General features: G+C 36.0%; 2 protein-coding genes across 3 annotated transcripts in view; one reads left to right on the plus strand and one right to left on the minus strand.

The window, feature by feature from the left end:
* LOC311617582 (histone-lysine N-methyltransferase SETMAR-like) overlaps positions 1-19,411 on the plus strand; it is a 485,271-nt gene that overhangs the window by 349,477 nt on the left and 116,383 nt on the right. The gene's annotated exons all lie outside the window — the stretch shown is intronic.
* Positions 18,162-19,411, minus strand: part of TMPRSS7 (transmembrane serine protease 7) — a gene marked incomplete at its 3' end in the record, with an annotated part of 44,233 nt that continues 42,983 nt past the window's right edge. For both annotated transcript variants that reach the window (XM_084874027.1, XM_084874028.1), the window contains one exon: positions 18,162-18,332. In XM_084874027.1, coding sequence (XP_084730153.1) covers positions 18,162-18,332 — 171 coding nt within the window. The remainder of the gene's footprint in view (positions 18,333-19,411) is intronic.

The following is a 19,411-nucleotide window of genomic DNA, read 5'->3' on the forward strand; positions in this document are numbered from 1 at the left end:
ATGATCACTGACTTTGAGCATTTTTTCATGTGTCTCTTGGCCATTCACTTTGGAGAAGTACCTATTGAGGCCTTTTGCCCATTTTTTAATTGTATTGTGTGTCTTGCTTTTGTTAAGTTTTATGCATTCCTTATATATCTTGAATACTAAGCCTTTATCAGATGTATCATTGTACTCCCATAGATTGGGCTCCCTTTTCATTTTGTTGATGGTTTCTTCTGCTGTGCAGAAGCTTTTTATTTTGATGTAGTCCCATTTGTTTATTTTCTCCTTGGTTTCCTTGCCCTGGGAGATGTATCGGTAAACATATTGCTATGAGAGATGTCTGAGATTTTTCTGTCTATGGTATCTTCTAGAATTTTTATGGTTTTCCAACTTAAGTTTAGGTCTTTTATCCATTTTTAGTTTATTTTTATGTATGGTGTAAATTGGTGGTCTAGTTTTTTTGTTTTCTTTTTTTTTTCTTTTTCTTTTTCTTTTTTTTCATGTATCTGTCCAATTTTCCCCAAATTATATATTTAAATAATATACTTTCTTATAGAATTTAAATAACATTTTATATCCCACTTAATAATCCTCTAAAACTAAATAAAGCATTTTTCCTCTCTCTATATTTTGTGTAAATACTGATATGTTTGGGTTTTTAATCTTCCATCTTACTATTTATTTTGTATTACCTGACATTTCATGTTTCACTTTCTGAATTCTTTTAATTCTTTATTTTTATTTTATTAGTTTTTAATTAGTTTTTAATTATACATTTCTCTACCCTTCTTTAAGTGGATATTTTGGGGAATATTGACTTGTTAAAATCCAACAGCATTTAGCACTTTCACAACTTCCCTGATAATGCAATGAGCATATATCAATTCTCATCTTTTGTGTCATGGTTTGGGAGCATTTTAATTATTTATATATTTAAATACCAAAATGTGTCATTGTTGTTTCTGTTATTTATAGTAATGTGTTTTTTTTTAACTTACCCTTTCTGTTGGCTTTCATTTCTTTATCCATTTTCAAACTTTCATTTTTCTTCTGCCTAACAAAATTTGTCCTAGCGAAGGTGTACATATGGTCAGTTCTTTTAAATTGTTTTGGTCATAAAATGTTTTAGTATTTGAAGGACATTTTTGCAGCATTCCTAATTCCAGTTTGGTGGAGTTTCCCTTCATCACTTTGACAGCAACAATCTTTGACAGTGACTTTCGACTGAAAAGATATGTGTCATTTTTATTGGAAAGCAACACATCTCCTCCCCTTACCTCTGCCGCTGTTAATATTTCTTACTTCTACAGCAGTTTTATTATTATGTGCATTGGTGTTGCAATTTTGTATTTATGTTGCTTGCATTTTCTTTAATCTGTCATTTAATGTTCATAACTTTTGAAAAATTTTTGGCCATCATTTCTTCAAGTATTGCTTTGGTCCCATTCTCATCTTTTTCTGGGTCTCTAATTACAAGTATATTAGATGTATAACATAGTTAAATTATATTTATTTTAAATTATGTATATGAGAAATCCAAAACTTGAATTATTTGGGGAAAGGGTCTCTTTCTATTATCTGTCTTTCTATCATAATTTCTAGCCAATGTTGACTTTTATAGTTATTTTTTAATGAACACTAAACTTTGTACATGAAATATTGCAGAGATGATTAAAGCTCAGACTGTTTTCTTCGCTATAGCTTCATTTATTTTATTTCATTATTCTTTTTGTTAATCCTCACCCGAGGATATTTTCCCATTGAGTTTCAGAAATAGTAGAAAGGAGTGGAGAGAGAAACATCCATGTGAGAGAAAATGGGTGCCTTCTATAGGAGCCTGACTGGGGCCATGGATCAAACCTGCAGCCCATGTGCATGCCCTTGACTAGGAATATATCCTATGACCTTTTGGTGCACAATCCAACACTCTAACCACTGAGAACATCAGCCAGGGTATCGTAGCTTTATTGTGCTATATCTCACATACTATACCATTCACCCATTTAAAATGTATAATGATTTTTTGTATATTTACAATATGTAGCCAATTAGCAAATCAAAAATGTATTGAAGTGTCAGGCTTAATCCTCTTTACTTTCAAGTTTTACAGGATCTTGGTCCTAGAAATTCTTTTTTTTTTTTTTTTTTATATTTTATTGATTTTTTTACAGAGAGGAAGGTAGAGAGATAGAGAGCTAGAAACGTCGATGAGAGAGAAACATCGACCAGCTGCCTCTTGCACACCCCCTACTGGGGATGTGCCCGCAACCAAGGTACATGCCCTTGATCAGAATCGAACCTGGGACCTTTCAGTCCGCAGACTGACGCTCTACCACTGAGCCAAACCGGTTTCGGCGGTCCTAGAAATTCTAATGACTCAGTAGCTCTTGGATGTCTTCAAAAGTTTTTAACAATAATTTGTGCAAATTTTCTTCATGTTCTCAGAAATCACCTAGATCATTGCTAGAATCAAAACCTCTTATTATCCAATTTTATACTGACTATCACCTTTTCATCTTTTACAACTGTATTTCCAAATCCTCTTTGTCAACAACGCTCTTGTCACATGGCCTGGAATTAATGTGCTTTGACCCCAAAGTGCAAGAAAGTACAATTTCCCACCCTCATCCTATAGCTTTAGATGTTTTTTTTTTTTTATAGAAATAGAGAAGAGATCTGAGTTATCTGCCAACTAGAGTTTCTATCTCTTTTTCAAGAAGATATATTCCCCCTGAAGAATATATCATTTCCTTGATCCTCTAATGTTTGGATAAATACTAGACTAAGCTTTAGATATCAGTAATGGTGAGGTCATCCTGCTTACCTCTTAATCTATGATAATACCACATCATCTATCACAGATAACTGTATAAGTTATCCACTGGTATTAGTTATATATCAATAGTTTGTTTTTTATGTTTCACAGGCAATAAAATAATATTTCTCCCTGAGCTTATTGTTGCCTTTTACCCTATTTAATTAGTCTCAGACTCATTAGTCTGTGTTACATTTGTTTATCTCTTTTGACATTAACAACCTTGACTGTCACTGTATGTGGCACTATCAGCATCTGCTTAATTCAGCAGGTAATCATTGAAGGCAACCATTAAGAATTCTTTCAATAGCCTCAACTGTAATATTATATTGAACCATAAAATGTTAATAACATTCAATAATTTTTATCTATAAAATAATTAATTTTGTAAGGTTAAACCTACTAGGAGTAAGAAAATACAAGTTGAACATTTTCAAGACAAGATTACAAAGCTTCCAATCATGAAACTTCAATTTAGAAGATGACTCTTTCTTGCTTAACTTTGAAGCAAATTTTGTGGCCATAAATCCCTAAATCTGTTGAAATCTTGACTGGAGCATTATTCTCCTATGTTTTATTATTTTTTAATTCAGGGCTGTGTTCACATTTTAGTGCCAAATTCTTCCCATTCAGCTTCCTGCACCCATTTTGAGTGAGTTATGTAGTATCTCAATTAAAAATAAAATATAGTTAAAACTAGAAACTGAGATAAAGTGATTGTTAAATAGTCAAAAATAAATGGCACAAAAATCCTCATTTAAAACTCATGCACTTTCTAAGAGTATCTTAGGGAAGAAGCAATTTTTACAAAAATTTCTGTTTTCCACCAATGGCTAACGAAAATTTAAAGCAGCAAATGAAGAGGGGATAAGAGGTTATAATGAACAGAGAAATGACATCATTCTGACAATCAGAAATAGGACAAAAAAATGTTCCTATCATGAGCAGTCCTAAGGATGCAAAATACACAATAGCTCATGCCATTTATTAAAACTGTATATTTTCTTAAGGTTTATCTACAATATATAGGTCTAGTTTTTATATTATATCCAAGAGCTATCATTGATAGTCATAATTATAACCTTTTGTTAAACTCAAATTGCAATGAAAAAATTTAAAATGTATTCAGAAAGAAGTGAGTTCATACAATAGTCCCTCCTTATCCTTAGAATATATATTCTCAGAATCCCAGTGGATGCCTGAAACAACAAATAGTACTGAACCCTACATATACTATGCATATATACCTATAATACCATATAATTTGTAAATTAGGCAAGCAAGAGATTTACAACAGTAAATAATCATAAAATGGAAGTTATAACAATGTACTGTAATAAAAGTTATGCGAATGTGATCTCTCAAAACATCTAAGCACTTATCACATACTTGGCTGTAACTGTTGTTGTTTGAGGTGTGACAGAAAAACTAGACAATATTCTTTTTCTTCTTCACAACTTCATGAATAGAAGGTTTATTCCTACCATAGATCGCAGCAACCTCAGCATATGATTTTTTTTTTCCTTATTGAGAACATTCCATGTTAGGGTTGCTGAAGGATGTATGCATGAGGCCAAAAGTAGTAAAGAATTATACATTTTTTAGATCATCTGTAAACCAGATGGGCTGAGCCCCAACATGGCACCAGCACCCGGGGATGGGGAGTCAGAGAGTTAAAGGACTCTAGGTGAGCTTTTTTGGCTGGAAATTCTCTGGGTGGTCCAGATCCTGGATAAGTCCGGAGGAGAGAGTTACTGGTCTTAGCAAATGGAATGTGTAAGAGAAAGAGAATGTTGGTTGTGAAATTATCTAAAGGTCAGTTTCCCAGGGGAGGGAGTATTGATTCCATTTTTAATCAGACTTAACCATTCCTTTGTACTTAAAAAGAGCACCTTACAGTTTATCTTTGGCATATTCTGGTTGCCAGCATCACTACTCTTGTACTTGGGGCCATTATAAAGTAAAATAAGGGTTCCTTGAACACAAGCACTAAAAAAACTTGAGTGTGCATTTGATAACCGAGATGGTTCCTGAGTGACCAGTGGGCAGGTAGGTAGCACTGGGCAAAGGGGTGATTCACATCCCAGGCAGGGAGAAGTGGGATGGAGCAAAACAATGTGAAACAGCTTGAGGTTTCTTCATGCCACTCAAAACAACGCACAATTTAAAATGTATGAATTGTTTAATTCTGGGATTTTTCATGAAATATTTTCAGACTGCTGTTGACCTTTGGTAACTGAGATTGCAGATAAAGGAGGGACTACTGTAATACAATTTAGAAACACTATAGTCAACATAGCTACAGTAAAAAGTGTTGATACTTACAATTTTATAATTTGTTTTTCCTTAAGAGTACAGGCTTTGGAGTCCGAACTGACTTTGCTTCCCAGTTTTGCCACTTTCCATCTTAGGAGAATTTTTTATTTTTATTTTTTTGACATCCCAGAGCTCTTATTTTCCCATTTGTATCTGATAACTAAATTATCCTAGTTGATGTAAATAATCCTTATAAAATGCTTATTACATTGCTTAGAATATAAATCTCAAATACTAATAATTATGATTACAAATTTATTTTTAGAGGATATTAAAAAGTCTTTGAAAATTCCATTTAGTAATTGGGCAATATTTCTTCAAGTGACTATGTTATATTTACTTTGTTTAAAATTTTTTAAATACCTAAATCTAGATGAATATTTAGGTACTTACATTTTTTTTACTTGAGAGTAATAGCATAATATTAAGTACTGTCTGTCTTCAATTTCAATATGCAAGAGTATATTCTTTCATAAACCAGGATATAGGAAATAATTTCATAACATCAATTTGAATGTAAAAAAAGTCAAAATGACAGTACAATATATAGTAAGAAGTACAGTCACAAAGAACATGTTTGGGGCAATCCACTTGGGTCCCCTCCCTGCAGCAGGGAACTTTTCTGTAATAAAACTTTGCTTTCATTCAAAACAAACAAACAAAAAACCATATTTCTGGTTTGTGTTTTTCAGGTACTTCTGTCTCTTCTTACATGTGGCTGGTAATTTTTCCCTGTATTTTACTAGTACTTATCATCCTTTATATCGTTTGGAGAAAGAAAAAGTAAGTTGTATTACTACTTATCAGTGATAGAGAGGTAGTAAAATGTGGACATTTTCAAATTTGGAAAAAAATTCCAAGGGCTCTAGTAAAATATGTCATGGAAAGAACCATCATGGAAAACTCTTCTCCAAATGCTTGGTAATTCTTGCAGTCAAAGGTTTATCTTTGATATCCTAATTGAGGTTGATTTAAAGGTTACCTATTAGTAATTATTGCTGCTTATTCTAATTGAGTTTAGTATTCTTTCTTGAAAACAGATTTTTTAATAGGAAATAACTTGAACTTTAAACAACTAGGGGAAGAGGATCCACTAAGCTGTGAAGATAGAGATAAACTATTGAAAAAAAGCCACTGAAAGATGAAAGTGATGTTACTTTACAGGATTAATATAATAACATATCAACTCATTTATTCAACAAATATTTCAGTGTCGGAGATACAGGCACAACTAAAACAGACAGGTTCTTTGCCTTCAGAAGCTTACATCTCAGTGGGGACAAGAGTTGTTGAAAATATATAAAACAGAGATTCCAAGATGCCAGAGGATTAAGTGGAAGATACACTGACATTCTGCCAGAATTAATCTGAATTACAACAAAAATATAGAAATATCATCTTGAATATTCAACTAAAGACTGCTGGAGAGAACCATTAAAACCAGGGACATAAAGAGGAGGCCACATTGATACTGGAAGGAAGTGCAAAGGTGGCAAAGGGCTGGCAGGGTTCCCACAGGCAACAGCTGAAGTTCCAGAGGAATATCTCAATTGGGGGGTTCCCCCTGAACAGTCTGAGGTCTAAACCCAAACTAAGCTCCTAGCCCAAAGGACCAGAACTTGGAAAGGTGCCCATATAAAATCTGGCTGTGAAAGCAGAGGGGTTGCTGTCTGCCAGAGATAGACAGCTGGAAATGCAGGGACCCCACTAAAGAGTCAATGCACGAAATCTCACGTGCAGCCACTCACCTTGGGCTCCAGCAGAGAGAGGGCAGAGTGGACTAGAGTTGTGTGAGGAGGATCTGGGGTTGGTGGCTCTGGGGATAGAGCTCAGAGGACAGCCTCCTGGATCCCTGCACTGAATCATTCCCACAAACTACAGAGCACATCTTTCTCAGGCTAACTTTTATCATCATGTAGCTTTTGCCTGGAAGGAAGCAATTACCACACTCACTGGAAAAATCTCTCACCCTACCATATGGAATTTACACCCTGCTGTGTAACAATCATCCTGCAGGCAGAAGCAGATCTCTGGATGCTTTGAGTCTTCGCCTGATCTCCTTCTAAACCCAGGCTAGGAAAAGCAGACTTTGGTGTGTATCTTGGTCCTTTCCAAATGCACACAACCCCAGCAGAGTGAGCCATAGCTATAGATCGCTGATAGCTCCAAATAGGAAGCGATAGGCAAGTGGAAGACTCCTGTGTTCGTGGATTAGTAGAATTAACATCATTAAAATGTCCATATTGCCCAAACCAACCTATAGATTCAAAGCAATACCTGTAAAAATACCAATAGCATATTTCACTGAATCTAGAACAAATACTCCAAAAATTTATATGGAACCAAAAGAGACCCTGATCTTGAGAAAGAAGAACAAAGTTGAAGGGATCATAATACGTATATCAAGTTATACTATAAAGCCACTGTAAACAAAACAACCTGGTACGGGCACAAGAACACTCATATAACTCAATGGAACAAAACAAAGAATCCAGAAATTGACCGAAGCCATTATGAAAAATTAATATTTGACAACAAGGCAAGAGCACACAATGGAGTGAAGACAGTCTCTTCTATAAATAGTGTTGGGAAAATTGGACAGGTACATGCAAAAAAATGAAACTAGACCATCAACTTACACCAAAAACAAGGATAAACTCAAAGTAGATAAAGGACTTAAATGTAAATTCTGAAATCATAAAAAATCCTAGAAGAAAAAGTAGGCAGCAAAATATAAGACATGTCATGTAGCAAAATTTTCACTGATATAATGCATAGAGCAGGAGAAACAAGAAAAAATAAATTTATTTTGATATTATATCAAAATAAAAAGCTTCTACACAGCAAAACAAAACAGCATAAGAATGAAAAGGGAATTAATTGTATAGGAGAATGTATTTGCCAATGATACATCTAATAAGGGGTTAATTTACAAAATATATAAAGGACTCATACAACCCAATTAAGAAATGGGCAGAGCACTTGAATAGACACTTCTCCAAAGATGACATACAAATTGTCAAGGGACATGAAAAAAATGCTCAACATCACTAATCATCAAAAAGATGCAAATTAAAAGGGCAGTAATGTATCACCCACACATGCCAAAATTGCTATCATTAATAAATCAACAAACAACAAATACTGGTGAAGATGTGGAGAAAAAAGAATACTAATACACGGCTGGTGGGAATGCAGACTGGTGCAGCCATTATGGAAAATAGTATGGCGTTTCCTCAAAAAATTAAGTATGGAACTGCCATTTGACCCAATGATCCCACTTCTAGGAGTATATCCTAAGAAGCCTGAAAAGCCAATCAAAAAAATATGTGCACTCCTATGTTAATAGCAGTGTTATTAACAATAGCCTAAGTGCTCATCAGTAGATGAGTGGTGCATTTACACAATGGAATACTATTCAGCTATAAAAAAGAAGGATCTCTTACTTTTGGAGACAATATGGAGGGGCCTGGATAGTATTATGCTAAGTGAAATAAGCCAGTCAGAGAAAGACAAAAGTCACATAATCCATCTTACATGTGGAAGCTAATTAACAAAATAAACTGAAAACAAAATAGATACAGAGACATGGAAGCATGTAACAGACTAAGATTCTCAGAGGGAAGAGGGTGAGTTGGGTAAGAGATTAACCGAATAATTTATGTGCATATATGCCTAACCCATGGACACAGACAATTGTGTGGTGGAGGCCTGGGGAGATGGTATGGATGGGATTAATGAGGCACATCTATAATACTTTCAACCATAAAGATACATTTAAAAAAAGAAAGATGATCTTTGTCTGTCATGTAAAGACACAGAGAGAAGGTGACCATTGTAAACCGGGAAGAGGATTCTCACAAATTTGAACATGTGGGTATTTTGACCCTGCACTTCCAATCTCCTGAACTGTGAGAAAAAAGTATGTGTGTTTTTATATTACAAAACCAGCTGAAAGAGAGATTCCAAAATGGTGGTGGAGTAAATGGAAGCCACACTGACACACTCCCAGAACCAAATTAGAATTACAACTAATATAAACCATCCTGGACAATCAAATGAAGACTATATATAGAGAACCCTGCTAACCAAGGGTAACAATATTCATACCTATCAAAATAGACTTCAAAATGAAGACCATCACAAGAGATAATAAAGGTTTCTACATAATACTAAAGGGATGGATCCCACAAGAGGATATAACCCTGTTAAACATATATGCACCCAATATAGGAGCACCTAATACATTAACAAAACTTAAGGGAGAGATTGACTGCAATACAGTCATAGTAGGGGACTTTAACTCCTAAGTCATGTAGCTGGACTTTATCCTACTGACTTCACTGGATAGATCTTCCAGACAAAAAATTAATACGGAAATAGTGACCGAATGATGCACTGAATCAGATGGATTTAATTGACATTTATAGAACATTTCACCTCAAAGCTCCAGAATATCATTCTTCTGAAGTGCTCATGGGTCATTCCATGTAGATGATCATCTTTTCCTTGCACATAATAACATTTTTTACTTTTTTCCAATCCTTATACCTTTTTAATATAAAATATCATAAACAATAATTATATTTGTTTTGTTTCTGAATTTAATGACCATGTCTGAAATTATTCTAAGTATGATATTTTGCCATTAAGCATATTATCAAGTTTAAAAAATATTTTACTATTTCTATTTTCTGTGGCTTTATCATATATAGTTTGTTGTTGTTGTTGTTGTTGTTGTTGTTTTTAAAATATATTTTATTGATTTTTTTACAGAGAGGAAGGGAGAGAGATAGAGAGCTAGAAACGTTGATGAGAGAGAAACATCGACCAGCTGCCTCTTGCACACCCCCTACCAGGGATGTACCCGCAACTAAGATACATGCCCTTGACCGGAATCGAACCAGGGACCTTTCAGTCCGCAGACCAACACTCTACCACTGAGCCAAACTGGTTTCGGCTCATATATAGATTGTTGAGCTTAAGTATTTTTTTGTACTTGTTGAGATGGTCATATGGATTCTCTATAGTTGTTCACTAATATGATAAATTAGATTGACATATTTTCTAATGTTAAACCATTCTGGGAAGTTTATTTATAAGTAAAGCTGGAGTATAACTTTATTTTTTAAAATTTATTTCTGACTTTCAAACTTTTTTTAATTTTTTAGATTGAAAGAAAGAAAGAGACAAACATGAATGTGAGAAAGTAACATCAATCATGGGTCTTCAGCATGTGCCACATTCAGGAATCAAATCCATAACCTGTGCATATGCCTCCACCAGGATTTAACCAGGGATCTTTATGTTCATGAGATGATGCTAAACCAACTGAGTTATACAATCTACGGCTTGAAATTAAGATGTTAATTAAAGATTTTGAAATTAATACTAGCCTCAAATAAAGTTTACTCATTTAGTATTTCTTCTTTTAGAAACATATATAAGAGAGAGATTTCTATTCCTTAACAATCTTCTGAGTCTATAATTGTTGTGTGTGTTTTTTTTTTTGGCAAGATAATTTTCTTAATTGAAACTTGGTGGCTTTCAAAGATATTGGTTTTTCTATTTTAAAATATTTATACTGATTTTCTTTCATTTTGTATGTTGGCCTTTCAATCTATTTCCTCTGTTGTGCAGAAGCTTTTCAGCTTAATAGAATCCCACTTGTGTATTTTGCTTTTGTTGACTGTGCTTTTGGTATCACATACATGAAATCATTGCCAAAGCTATATCACGAAGCCTTTCCTCTATATGTTCTTCTAGGAGTTTTACAGTTTTAGGTATTGTATTAAAAATTTTAATCTATTTGAATTGACTTTTCTGTAATAGTGTACAGTATAGGCCCAATTTCTTTTTTTTTTTTTTTACATGTGGATACACTATTTCCCCAACACCATTTGTTCAAGACATTATCCTTTTCCTATTATATGTTTTTGGCACCCTTGTTAAAGAGCAATTGACCATATGTGTGTGGAATCATTTCTAAACTCTCTCTTGGTCCAAATGCCTGTGTTATGCAGTGTCATACTGTAGCTTTGTACTATAATTTGAAATCAGGAAGTAGTATCTCTCCAACTTTATTCTTTTTTCTCAAGATTGATTTGGCTATTCATGGTCATTTTTGTTTCATCTGAATTGTGGAATTGTATTTTCTATTTCTGTTAAAAATGTTTTGGGATTTTGATAGAGTTTGCATTAAAAAAAAAAAACAAAAAAAAACCTAACTTGAGTTTTTAAGGAGCTAGGAAAAGAAGAAAAAAAACTGAGTCCAAAGTTAGCAAAAGGAAGAAAGTAACAAAGATTTAGGCAGAAATAAAGTAGAAAATAGGAAAATAATAGAGAAAACTCAACAAAACTTATGAGTTATTTTTTTAAAAAATATAAACAGAATTGAGAAAACATTAACTAGAGTAAGAAAAAAAATAAATGAAGTTAAATAATGACAAGAGAGACATTAAAACTGTTTCCACAGAAATTTTAAAAAAATCATATTTACTACTGCAAAAAATTACATGCCAACAAACTGGATAACCTAAAAGTAGTTAATAAATTCCTAGAAACATACAACATACAGAAATTAAATCATAAAAATGTAGAAAGTCTAGATATATATTCAAAGAAACCTGAATCACTAAATTAAAAAAAAAATACGCATCTATATGTTTATTGCAACAGCCAAAATAAGGAAGAAACTTGAGTGCACATTAATAGTCGAGTAGATAAAAAAGTTACATGTATACATACCAGAGGCCCAGTGCATTAAAAACATGCACTGGTAGGGTCCCTAGCAGCTGCTGGCTGCCAGCTGAGGTGACCCTCCCTTCCCCCAGCCAGCCCCATCCCCTGGTGGCACTCCTGGAGGAAGCCCCGGTCAAGGGGAGAATTTGCATACTACACTTTTATTATATAGGATTACTTGGCCAAAAGAAGAATGAAATCTTATCATTTGAGACAACATAAATGATAAGATTTCATTCTAGAGGGTGTTATGCTAAGTGAAATACCTCAGACTTTAATGTAAGACAGAAAACCATAAAAATCCTACAAGAGTCCATAGGCAGCAAAATAGCAAACATATGTTGTAGCAATATCTTTACAGATACAGCTCTAGGGCAATGGAGACTAAGGAGAAAATAAATGGAACTACATCAAAATAAAAAGCTTCTGCACAGCAAAAGTAGCCATCAACAAAACAACAAGAAGCCCACTTTATGGGAGAACATATTTCCCAATATTTCAGATAAGGGTTTAATCTCCAAAATTTATAGAGAATTCATTTAACGCAACAAAAGAGAATTCATTTAACTCAACAAAAAGAGTTAACCCAATCAAAAAATGGGCAAAAGACCTAAATAGACACTTTTTGAAAAAAGACATACAGAAGGCCCAGAGATATATGAAAACATGCTCAACATCACTAATCATCCAAGAGATGCAACAATGAGGTACCATCTCACACCTGTCAGAATGGCTATCATCAACAAATCAAAAAACGACAAGTGCTGGCAAGGATGTGGAAAAAAAGGAACCCTCGTGCATTGCTGGTGGGAATGCAGACTGGTGCAGCCACTGTGGAGAACAGTATGGAGTTTCCTCAAAAAACTAAAAGTGGATCTCCCATTTGACCTAATAATGATTACCCACTTCTAGGAATATATCCCAAGAAAACAGAAACACCAATCAAAAAGGATATATGCACCCATATGTTCATAGCAAGACAATTTACAATATCTAAGATTTGGAAACAACCTATGTACCCATCAGCAGATGAGTGGGTTAAAAAACTGGTATATCTACATAATAGAATACTACATCACTATAAAAAAGAAGGAACTTTTACCATTTGCAACAGCATGAATAGTCCTGGAGAGCATTATGCTAAGCAAAATAAGCCAGAGAAAGATAAATATCACATGATCTCACTCATATGTGGGATATAATCTATACTAATAAAAGGGTAATAAGCTAATTAGGCCAGATAGACTGGATGTCTCCTGGACATCATTCCAGAGGCCCTTCCTGACAAAGCCAGGGGCATGGATGGCCTGCAAACCGCCCACAGCCCCTCACCCAAGGGACCCCCACCCAGCCTGCAAATCCCATGGTCCCTCACCCAGCCAGCCCCCCACCACTAGCGGGGTCCCCTGACCTGGACCCGGGGCCCCCTTCAGGACAGGCCAGCCAGTCCCAACCATGCACCAGGCCTCTCTCCTATGTAATAATCCTATATAATAAAAGGGTAATATACAAATTGACCCTAACAGCAGAACGACCAGAATGACTGCTGAGCCAGTCACTATGAGGCACACTAACCATCTCTTGGTCCCTTTCCCCCAGTTGGCAGACTCTGATTGCCTGATGGCCACCCGTGGCAGGGTGGGACCGGCAAGTGGGCGAGAACAGCCAACTTCTCGGTCCCTTGCCCCAGCCCTCAGGCACCAATCACCCAATGGTGAATGAAGAACCGAGGGTGGGTGATGGAGGGTGGGGCTACTTGTGGGCAGCTGGGGAAGATGGCCCTGATTGCAGGCCAGGCCTAGGGACAATACCCATGCATGGATTTTGTGCACCAGGCCTTTAGTGATCAACATAATTTGATCAACAAGAATAGATCCAAAGACAAATGGCAGGGGAAGGGAGTTTAGAGAACAACCAAAGGACTTGTATGCATGTATATTAGCCTAACCAATGGACACAGACACTGGGACTGTGGGGGCTTGCCTGGAGTGGAAATGGCTTGGGGGGAGGGGTGGTCAAGCAGAAGACATATGTAAAACATATGTAAAATTTAAGACAATAAATAAATTTTAAAAAATTAACCAATGGGACTATATCCAACTAAAAATCTTCTGCACAGCAAAAGAAAATATCAACAAAATCAAAAGAGAACCTACTATATGGGAGAATATTTGCCAATGATATACCTGATAAAGGGTAATTTCATAATATATAAAAATGATATATAACTCAACACCAGGAAGACAAACAATTCAATTTGAAAATGGGCCAAGGACCTAAATAGGCACTTCTCTAAAGTGAACAAACAGGAGAATCCAAAATGGCTGCTGAGGTAAACACCTAGCCGCAGCCGCACACAACAATTTCAATAAAATACAACTAAAATATAAAATAGACATTACCCAGAACTACAGGAAAGTTGACTGACTGGAAATTCCACAACAAGAAGCAAGGAGAAAACCAGAAGGAAGAGTGGAGGAGCTGTAAAAGCCTAAGGTACGGAGACACAAGGCGCGCAGAGAGGACGGAGCCAGAGAGGAGGGAGGATGAGTGCCTGGCTGGCGTTCCCTAGCAGCAAGGAGATAAAAGCTCCAACTGTGCTGGGCCCCAGTTCCGACTGCTCTGAACCCCAGTTCTAGGCCAGACCCCAGGGACCCAGGCTCATCCACAGGGAGCTGGGCTGTAAGGCGGAACCCTGGTGGAGTGGCGAAAAGAGGTCCCGGAGGAGCGCACATTGCGCGCAGAGAAGGGACGGTTGGAATTGCCCTAGCGGGAAGGAGACTGGGGCTCCAGACTGCTCTGAACGCCACCTCCAACCCCACTTCCAACTGAACTGAACCCCAGTTCCGGGCTCATTGGGGGAGAGCCTAGACTGTTTGGTGGCAGGCAAAAATTGAGGGCAACTTTCTCTCAGAGGCGCTTGCAGCTAGTACTGAAGGACCCTGAGACACAGGAGCCGCATAGGGCGGGGCTGATGGAAGCCAAGGCTATAGGCTCCACCCTGAAACCCTCCCCTTCAGTAGCTGCGAAATGTGACAACAAAATAGATCACAAACGAAAGAAATGGAGGACAAAAAGCGACTGGATATAGAGTTCAAATCCACACTTATAAGATTTTTCAAGAATTTCCTAGAAAAGATCGATAAGACCTATGAGGATATGAAAAGGGATCAACTAGAATTAATAAGGAATCAACAAGAAATAATAAGGTATCAACAAGAAATAAAGAATACATTGTCTGAAATAAAAAAATATTATACAGAGTCCTAAAAACAGAATGGAAGATCGCAAGAATCAAGTCAAAGATTTGGAACATAAAGACCCAGAAGACACTCCTCCACAGAAGCTAGAAGGCAAGAGAATCCAGAAAATTGAAGATAATGTAAGAAACCTCTGGGACAACCTCAAGCGAACCAACATCAGAATTATGGGGGTCCCAGAAGATGAGAGAGAGCAAGATATCGAAAACATACTGAAAGAAATAGTGACAGAAAACTCCCCCCACCTGGTGAAAGAATTAGACTTACAAGTCCAGGAAGCGCACAGAACTCCAAACGAAAGGAATCCAAAGAGGACCACACCAAGACAAATCATAATTAAAATTCCAAGAGCAAAAGACAAAGAGAGAATATTAAAAGCAGCAAGAGCAAAGAAGGTAGTTACCTATAAAGGAGCACCTATATGATTGTCAGCTGATTTCTCAAAAGAAACCATGCAGGCCAGACGGGAATGGCAAGAAATATTCAAGGTGATGAATAGTAAGAACCTACAGCCAAAGATAATCTATCCAGCAAAGCTATCACTCAGAATCGAAGGTCAGATAAAGAGCTTCACTAATAAAAAAGCTAAAGGAGTTCATCACCACCAAAACAGAATTATATGAATTGCTGAAGGGGGTTTTTTCAGAAGAGAAAGTAAATAAAAATAAAAATTTTGAACAACAAATACGTAACTATCAATAAGTGAATCTAAAAACCAAGGAAATTTAAAAAAAAATCTGATGAACAATATTAACTGTTGAATATAATAGAATCAGAGGTATGGAAGGGGAGAGAAATGACGATTCTTGGGGAAAAAGGGAGAGGGGGATGTGGGAAGAGACTGAACATAAACTGTGCACCTGTGGATGAGGACAATGGGGAGTGGGGAAAGTGCAGAGGGTGGGGTGGGAACCTGGTGGAGGAGAGCAATGGTGGGGGGGGGGGAGGAACATTTGTAATAATATGAACAATAAAAATTTATTTAAAAAGATAAATAAATAAATATTTTAAAAAATAAAAATAAAGTGGACATATAGATGGCCAATAGGCATATGAAAAGAATGCTCATCAGTCACTAATCATCAGAAAGATGCAAATTAAAATTATAATGAGGTATTGCCTCATACCTTCCAGAATATCTACCATTAAGAAATCAAGAAACAACAAGTGCTAGAGAAGATGTAGAGAAAAGTGAACCATAGTGCACTATTGATGAAAATACAAAATGGTGCAGCCACTGTGGAAAACAGTATGGAGTTTCCTCAAAAATTTAAAAATATAACTCTCTTGTGGCCCAGCAATTCCTCTTCTGGAAACATACCCAAAGACACCCGAAACACTAATTCAAAAGAACATATGAATTAGTGTTTATAGCAGCCTTATTTACAATAGCCAAGATCTGAAAACAGCTGTGGCTCAGTTGGTTGAGTACTGTTCCATGCACCAAAAGGTTGCCAGTTCTGTCAGGACACATACTTAGCTTATGGGTTCCTTCCCTTCTGGAGGTGCATGCAAGAGGCAATGATGTTTCTTTCTTCTCTCTCTCTCTCTCTCTCTTCCTTTCCCTTCCTCTATCTCTCTTTTAAAAGAGAAAAGAAAAGAAAAAAATCAATAAAATCATATTTTAAAATTTTATTAGCATTAAATATATATATATATATATATATATATATATATATATATATATATATATATATATATATATATATATATGGAAATAGCCCAAGTGCTTATCAGTATATGAGTGGATGTAAAAGCTTTAGTATGTTTACACAATGGAATACTACACAGCTATAAAAAAGAAGAAACTCTTACCCTTTGCAACAGCATAGAGGGACCTGGAAATTATGCTACTAAGTGAAATAAGTCAGTCAGAGAAAGATAAATACCATAGGATCTCACTAATATGTTGAATCTAATGAATAAAATAAATTGACAAACACAATAGAACTTGAGTCATTGGTATATGGACAGACTGACAAATGTCATAGGTGGGGAAGACTGGATAAAAGAAGGTGAAGAGGTTAGCCAAAAATAATATATGCATAGCCTATGGTCATAGACAACAGTGTGGTGAAGGCCAGGGGAGTGGGGGTAGAGATTGAGTGGACGTGGGCAAAGATGGGTGAAATGGGGCACATTTGTAATAGTTTCAACAATAAAAATAAAATTAGTGTGGCTCAATTGGTTGAGTATCATCAGAGAGATGCAATTGGTTGGGTATCATCCTGTGCACTGAAAGGTTTCTAGTTCAATTCTCAGTCAGGACACATACCCAGGTTGCTGGTCCAATCTCTAGTAGGAGACATGCAGGAGGCTGTTGGTTGATGTTTTGCTCTCTCTCCCTCTCTCTCATTAAAAGTAAATTTAAAAATAAATAAATAAATAAATAAATAAATAAATAAGTAAATAAGAAAATGTATACTTATTGCCAAGACTTGCTGAACAATATAAGATTTTTAATTTTGCTTTTCTTGTTGTAATATTTGCTCTTCTTTCTTTATCTTCTTTAAGAGCAAATAGTATCCCAAATGGTTATTATGTAAACCAAGAAATAAGCTATCATCAAAGTGACATCACCAAAACATTAGCATCTGTGAAGGAGACATTTTTTGTGTATTTAAGTTCATTAGAGCATGTAAGTATCAGGCAAGTTTCTTTAATGGAATTTCTTATTTCAATAAGTCATATTTGCCTAAAACATTATGAATAGCTGTACCTTTAATAGGCACATTAAAAATGCATTGTCTCAAAATCTTACCCATTTTATATCTTATTTTAGAGTCTTAGCTAATAACCATTATCTAATATTTCTTCCATGTCTGAATCAATGGTCCTTTGATGCCTGAGAATAAATATAACTATATACTTGAGGCAATTGACTAGAAAATAAAATACATCTCTCTGCTTTTTAGTAACAAATATATACAATCTGAAGCTTGTTCAAGGGAAAAAAATTGGTTGTCTTATTTTATTTATAATTACTCCATTCTTTTTAAAATAACTTATCACATAAATTGCAGTCAAAAATCCAACTTGTACTATTACAAAAGAGAAGGTACATATTTATGAATCCAGGAAACAAAGTTTGACACCCTCGTGTAAACACCAGGAAAATTTGGTCTTCCGCATCCATGTCCCCAGCTAACAATGCCAGTCAAAATCCATTTTCCATCACTTTTTCTTCGACAAGACAAAGGTCCACCCGAATCTCCCTACACAAGAAGATAATGTGAGCATGAAGTACATTTGCCATTAATTTTGTCATTAATGTATCTACTGGACTGTATTCAACACTCCCATTCTGACAGGTTTTTGCTGTACTAATTATTATGCAGTTTGGACTTATTTATAATCAAAACTCTGTATTCATCAAAAGAAATTTGATTCTTTAGGCCAGAAGTAACATTAGAATATTCTTGCAGGAGAAACAACTCTCATAAACCTCCAAACAAACAATGAACCTCAATAGTAATACTGATACTAATAATAACTAACATTTAATGTGAGCTATGTGCTAAGCTCTGTTTTGAGTCATTTAATCTTCACAATAACCTTATGAGGCATGGTTACCTTGGAAGGTTAACCTCTACCTCTAGACCAAGTACCTTCAATGGCTGGCTCATAGTCCCAAGGAAAAAAATAAAAGAGACACTGTTAAGTTAGCCAGATCCAATGAGGTAACCCTACGGATCACTGGCTGGCAGCTGTCATAAACTAATTGCCCTCACTTGAGGGTCCCTTCTGATATCTCAACTCCATAAAGCAAAGATTGAAATAATACAAAGTTTAAAATAATTCCTACAGTATTCATCACCTATACTAATAAAAGGGCAATATGCTAATTAGACTGGATAGACCGGATGTTCTTCCAGACACCCTTCCAGACAAAGCCAGAGCAGCTGCAAGAGCTGAGGGCTGGAAGGTGTGGTGGCTGTGAGGGCTGGGCCGGCAGTGGCAGCAGAAGCTGGGTGATAGGAGAGGCACCTTCCCCTGGTTGGCTGGGTCACCAGACTATTCAGTGTTTCCCAAAGTGTGCTACACGTACCCCCAGGGGTAGGGAAAGAGTTTAGTGGGGGTACGTGTTGCACCGAAGTTTGGTGGGGATATGCACTGCACTGTGCTTAGCTGCACCTAATTCTACGTTCTCATGAGTACAAGGGTACTCAGTGTTACAAAAACTTTTGACATATGTGTACCCCTTATAGAAGGGGTACACATATGTCAAAAGTTTGGGAAATACTGGTAGGACATCCCCTGAGGGCTTCCGGACTGTGAGAGGGCGCAGGCCAGT

This window comes from Pipistrellus hanaki, assembly GCF_964339955.1.
Source record: "Pipistrellus hanaki genome assembly, chromosome: 2".
Taxonomy (NCBI): domain Eukaryota; kingdom Metazoa; phylum Chordata; class Mammalia; order Chiroptera; family Vespertilionidae; genus Pipistrellus; species Pipistrellus hanaki.